This window comes from Cystoisospora suis (assembly GCF_002600585.1).
Source record: "Cystoisospora suis strain Wien I chromosome Unknown contig_2951, whole genome shotgun sequence".
Lineage (NCBI taxonomy): Eukaryota > Apicomplexa > Conoidasida > Eucoccidiorida > Sarcocystidae > Cystoisospora > Cystoisospora suis.
The window spans coordinates 1-5,449 of NW_027155746.1; the positions used below are offsets into that span (position 1 = coordinate 1).

Below are 5,449 nucleotides of genomic sequence, written 5' to 3' on the forward strand. Positions count from 1 at the left end.
GTATACGTCTGAAAGAGCACAGGCTGACGAAGGGGCTCCCCGGTATGATTGTAGGGATGTAGCTGAGGAAGTTCTGCTGCGTGCGACTCTTTCTACTGTGTAGAGAGCTCCGCACTCAGGATCATCTACGGTCGTGTAGACAACACTCTTTCTCGAACCATCGAGAACTGTTTCTTCACACTAATTCACATCGGAGTCCACGCGGGCAAGAGGCCTGGAATTCCCGTTGTTCACACTTGAAAAGCCAGGATCTGTTTATTCGACGGTAGCCTGGAACGCCTGAGGAGACGGGAATGCAACTTGGCCAGTTTCTCGTTTGTGGATGCCGATCCGATACGTTGGAGTATCGCGAAAGCGCGCAAGCCAATAACCTGTCTAATTTGTAGCGTACTGTAGTCTTTGGGACAGATGACATCTGAATTCGTGGCAGTGAGTCGCACTGAAGCTTTTTGGAGCCCAGTGCCTCCGGTCCCGGCTTTATGTGACGAGCGCCGCTCGTGGGCAACACCTGTTCTGTACGCCGTCCTGCCATTGCCCTCCATGCGAAGGTCGGTGCTGACTGTGCGGCCTTAGCCTGTCTCTGGCGCTGCGATTGACTTGATGAACACAGGCGGTGTTTTCACTTTGTTTGCACTTTCTTTGTTGTAGCACGAGGCGCGCGTCTGTCCGTTGTTGATGCAGCTTGCACGCCGGCTCAGTTGTCGGCAGCCGTCGGTCCCGTCATTGTGTCCGGGCAGCTTCGAGCCGGTGAGACTGCAGAGACTACTGGTGTCGGAAGTGGCGAGAAAGCGTAGAACTTATGCCATAACTCCGTTATAGAGCCTTGGATGTATGGGAGATGGTGTGGGGACTGGTACAGATCATGAGTGCGCGGAAAGTATCTCCTTTCCCAGGAATCTGGAGCTGAAGCGGGGCGCAGTTGCCCACAGCAGATAGGACTTCTCCTCACCCGACTGTCTGACGAAGCAACGGCAACTGCGTAGGCTTTCGCAGCCCCAGAGTGCCACAGGGCAAAGTGCCTGCTCTGGACCACATGTATCAGCATGGTGTGTTTTCGGAGTCGATGCAGGCATTTTTTAGGCTGAACGATCAGTTGCACGTTACACCAGCCAGGAAAGGAAAATCAGAGCTGAAGGGACGTCAGGCCATGGAAAACTTGACTGAGGTGTTGCATTCTCGAAATAAGATGCCAGGCCGTTGCGTATATGAGAGAGTACTCGGGGAGTGCAAGGTTGTCCGGAGGCTGCCCAAGAGCAACGGGTGTATTCGAGGTTCCTTAGTCGGAAGTACGGACAGCCTCTTCCCGTTCGGCTACACGAGTTGAACTACTCTAGCAAGCAGTTATTCACGCGTTTCTGGGCTTCAGGCACTGAACTCTGTGTACCATGGTGAAGTTGACGACGGAGAATGTATCAGCGCCAATGCGAGGAGCTCGGACTTCTGTACTCCGGTGTGGAAGTGAGCGCTGGCTGTCTCGTCAGCACGCTGTGGGTTGACCTAGTTTCTCCCGTTGAGCGGAGGTATTGGCATTCGTCCGCCGGTTTGTCCTCTCTCGCCACTCCCAGTTCATAGGGGAGGGGAACACACTTGGCAGTGTTCGAGCACGTCGTGGACCCGAGGTATACGGAGGACCTAATGGTTGTCACAGTTCCGGCAGATCACGCCCTTCCTCCCTAGCCAACCTGTCTCAGGCACCAGGACCCCGCCGAGGTTGCGCCCTGTTGGAATTCGCTTCGTACCTCAGGTACACCACGTATTCGCTCAACGTCCGTCAACGACACCCGTTTCCAAGCTTGCCCGTGTCGTAGTGAATTGGTGAGGAGTGGTTGGAGAACTGGCTGTGTCCGAATTTTCATCATTGATGTGGACTAGAGGCAAGCCGACAGTACAGGGCTCCGTGCGTGCCGCGCGTGTGTCGAAGGAATTGCGATGGCGGTATCACTTTATCTGGATGACAGCGAAACATGAGAAGCGAAGGGGAACCAAGGTGAACCAGGTGCAAGAGACTGAATGACAACCACTGCGCAGTCCTGTTCTACAGCTTTCCTCTCCGCTATATGCCTCTCGTCAACTCGAAAGTTCCACTTGTCGACTATAGATATCCACTCGGCATCTTCACGTGGCTTGGGGCCTTGCCGCCCCGACTAGAGAACATGACCGTGACGGTGGGAGAATCCACCTGCGGGACTACTTGCATTGATGCTGCTGTCGACCTCCGCCGTGGACGCTCTGCTTCCCAGTCTCCTTTCCTAAGTGTTTCAATCTGGATATACATCGGCCGCTCGCCCCAGCTCCTTCGACTGGTGAAAGCATCGACAGTGAACAACTGACAGCACGACGCCGGGGTAGCTGAGCCGCTGAAGCCACAAGACACGGCGAGCCGGGATTGCCGGGAGCACCTTCGCTCGCCCTCCAGACAGCGATGTGTCTCATCACCGAGCTGCCCGACTCTCTTTCACAAACCGTCCGACATCGGGTTCCTGCTCGAAGCTCCTTCATATCTCTTATCTTTTTGGACGCATTCTGAAGATCCGGCATGGGTTATCGGGCGGAGGGAAGTGCTTGGTGGGCTTCAGTGTGTTTGACAGAGACCGTCCACGCGGTTCGGGGGCCAGCGAGCTGGATGCCACCGAGCCAAAGTTCTTCCTCGCGCGGAGGGGCTGGCAGGGTAGCCGTGCGAGGACATATGCACAGAGAAAGTGGAAGCATCCATAGTGGAATAGTTAGTGGCGGTCATTGCCATGTCCGTTGCTTTCGTCGCCTCGTAGGAAAAGAAGTTCGCTATCCCTCTTGCAGCCTGTCCGGTCTGAACGGAGGACAACGCCGGGACCGGGTGTGATCCCTCCCGGTGACGCTTGCCTCTCCTGAAGCTAGAAAAGAGAAGACTACTCTTGAGTCTGTTTTCCAGCAAAGAGATGGATGGGATGTTGGGGTTCGAAAGAGGCGAGGCGTCTTGCTGCATGCTTCCCTCTCCTTCCGTTGCGGGGGAAGACTTTGCGAGCCGGTGTACACTTCCTCATTGGATTCCTCGTCTCGATATGGATAGCTCCTTCGCTATCTCCTACTTAAGGGCTGTAACCCAGCCATATGCCTCTGGAGCCTACACTACCATCTCCTGCATGGACTGGTGAACCCGTCAGCGAGCCGCAGGTGCCACACAGCAAACGTGCGCGAACGCGATACCAGGGCGATAAAGCTTCTCAGGGTCTCGGGGGCACTGCCCCAGCGCGAGCAATCAATTTCTTGAGTGACAATCCAGGGGTGTCCTTGCTGGGACAGGTGCCCGAGGCGCAGGCAGCCGGGGGTGCGGCTAGCGGGAGCCAGGCTTCCCTTTTCCGTGATTTTGCGTCTGATTTTTATCAAAACTGGGAGACTGCGAAAGACATTAAAGGCCGCCGACAGCTTGCACAGCTTGCCCTGAGCGTCGCCGCAAGGCAGAAAGAACGTCCAGTGCAGCCCAATCTGGTATCGCTCTTGGACCGTGCAATCCCGGACGGCTCCGCCTTCCTTGTTGACACTATTGAGTGCGAGGGCTATGAACAGAGTGGCTCGGGGTGGCAGCTACGGCGGCGTGAGGTGCCTGCGAGCGGGTCCTTCAATCTTGTTTTTTGCGGCGGACATGCATGTTGTGCAGACGTCGCAATCAGAAGCGCACCAGGTAGATAGTCAAGGAGTCGTTGCGAGACTTCTAGGGAGGTTAGGAAGGTGTGTGGGAGGGCTGAATTGCTTGGGTAGAAGGTCTGCTCGGCGCGTACGAAGGTCTTGAGGAAGGTGGGGAGGAGCGGCGGAAGAGCCGAATGAAGGGCGAGAGGTAACGACGCTACTGCCTGTAGACCTTCGTTTACCCTTCATACACATTGTCGACGAAAATGGCCCACTTTATACCTACGTTACAAACTGTGACCGCCGAGGGAGTGGGAAAAATGCTTGTAAATGGGTAGATGCTTTACCGATGCTGGAATTCGGATATAATAGCACTCTCCGATCTAGTACCCGAGCTTCACCCTTTGAAATGTTGTATGGTTTTATCCCTTGTAAACCTGTATGTAGGAAATATAACTTACCCACGACAACGTCCTCAGCACTTACCACTTCAAGCAGAAGTCATTCTGCAGAGGGCGCGGGTAGAGTTAGAGAGGGCAAAGGCGACACAACAAAAATACGCCAACCGAAAACGTAGGCCAGTTGAATTCCAAGTAGGGGATTACCTCTGGCTTAAAGTGTCACACTTACCTATGAGTGGCTCTGCCAATTCAAGAGCACTGAGTCTTAAATATCGTGGACCTTTCAAGATCATTTCGAGAGTGGGGCAATGGGCTTATCGCTTGCAATTGCCCCCATCTATGTGGATGCATCCGGTATTCCATGTATCCTTAAAACCTGTGACAATGGATGAATCTGGACTCCGATCTCATACTAGCCTGCAGGTCCCAGTACATGGGAACGAGTATGAAGTTCAAGGAATTTCCAAGCACCGAGATGATCCGAGAACTAAAAGACGATGGTATATAGTACTATGGACGGACGAAACCAGAAGGTAATTTACTAGGGTGCCAACAAACGCTGTACAACTATTTTCGGGGTGTACACCGAGCTCGACGTGGGATATCGTGTTGAAGAAGGGAAACCTCTGAACAAATGGAAGCGCCACGAAAGGTAACCGCTGTAAAGACCTTTTTCTTCCTTTTTTCTCTCATGTGAAGCGTTCGCAAATCGAAGTGGGCCGGGGGAGAGAGCTCAGTGAGAGGGGAAAGAAGCCAGAAGAAAGAAGGGGGGAAGAGGTGTCAGAGTTTTCAACTCTGCCGCGTACTTCAGACAGGGGGAAACAAGAGTGTTCTAGACCCCACCTGTAGCCTCAAGTGTTCCCCCCAGACCAGAATGAACCTGATCAGACAGTAGTGGGCCGCGGGAGACCCTCTAGTGCAAGAGAAGTGAATGAAGAAGCTGCGAACTGTGTCAGAGAGTAGAGTTAAAAGGGGACCTTAAGCAGCCCCGAACGAGAGGGCTGAACAGAGCGTGCAAGACTGTGACCAAGCGTGAACCACCTGATGCGACTGTGAGTGCCCCCAAGTGTAAAAGGGGCACCAAAAGCCGCGATCGGCCTAATAACGAGGAGCCCCGTGCGCTAAAGAGCCGATTCTCTAAATAAGATAAAAAGCCGAGCAGGCCGAAAGCCTGAGAGGAACCAGTACAATAGACAGAGACGAATTGATAGTAGACAAGAAAGAGGGAAGGTGTGTCACGGATTTCAAGCCCGGATCCTGACTGACTTGGGTTGCTCCGCCCCTACTGCTCAAAGACCGGCTGTGGCGTGACTATGTCACAGATTACAGGATGGATCAGTAGAAGAACGTACACGCTCTATCCCCACGATCACGCTCCTCATAACGGGACACGTTTATAAACTCCCAGGGGGGCTGACGAACCGTCGATCCCCTAAATAGACTCG

General features: G+C 53.8%; 2 protein-coding genes across 2 annotated transcripts; both read left to right on the forward strand.

Annotated features, from left to right (window-relative positions):
- The first annotated feature begins 2,448 nt into the window (after nucleotides 1-2,448).
- On the forward strand, nucleotides 2,449-3,718 carry CSUI_005945 (uncharacterized protein). Its single transcript, XM_068066111.1, has one exon. It carries the CDS (start codon nucleotides 3,088-3,090, stop codon nucleotides 3,664-3,666), a length of 579 nt encoding a protein of 192 aa, XP_067921912.1. The 5' UTR covers nucleotides 2,449-3,087; the 3' UTR covers nucleotides 3,667-3,718.
- A 53-nt stretch (nucleotides 3,719-3,771) lies between these two features.
- Nucleotides 3,772-4,393, forward strand: CSUI_005946 (uncharacterized protein; the record flags this gene model as incomplete). Its single annotated transcript, XM_068066112.1, has 1 exon — nucleotides 3,772-4,393. A coding segment is annotated over exon 1 (450 nt), but the record flags the coding sequence as incomplete, so codon positions are not given.
- Between the last annotated feature and the right edge of the window lie 1,056 nt (nucleotides 4,394-5,449).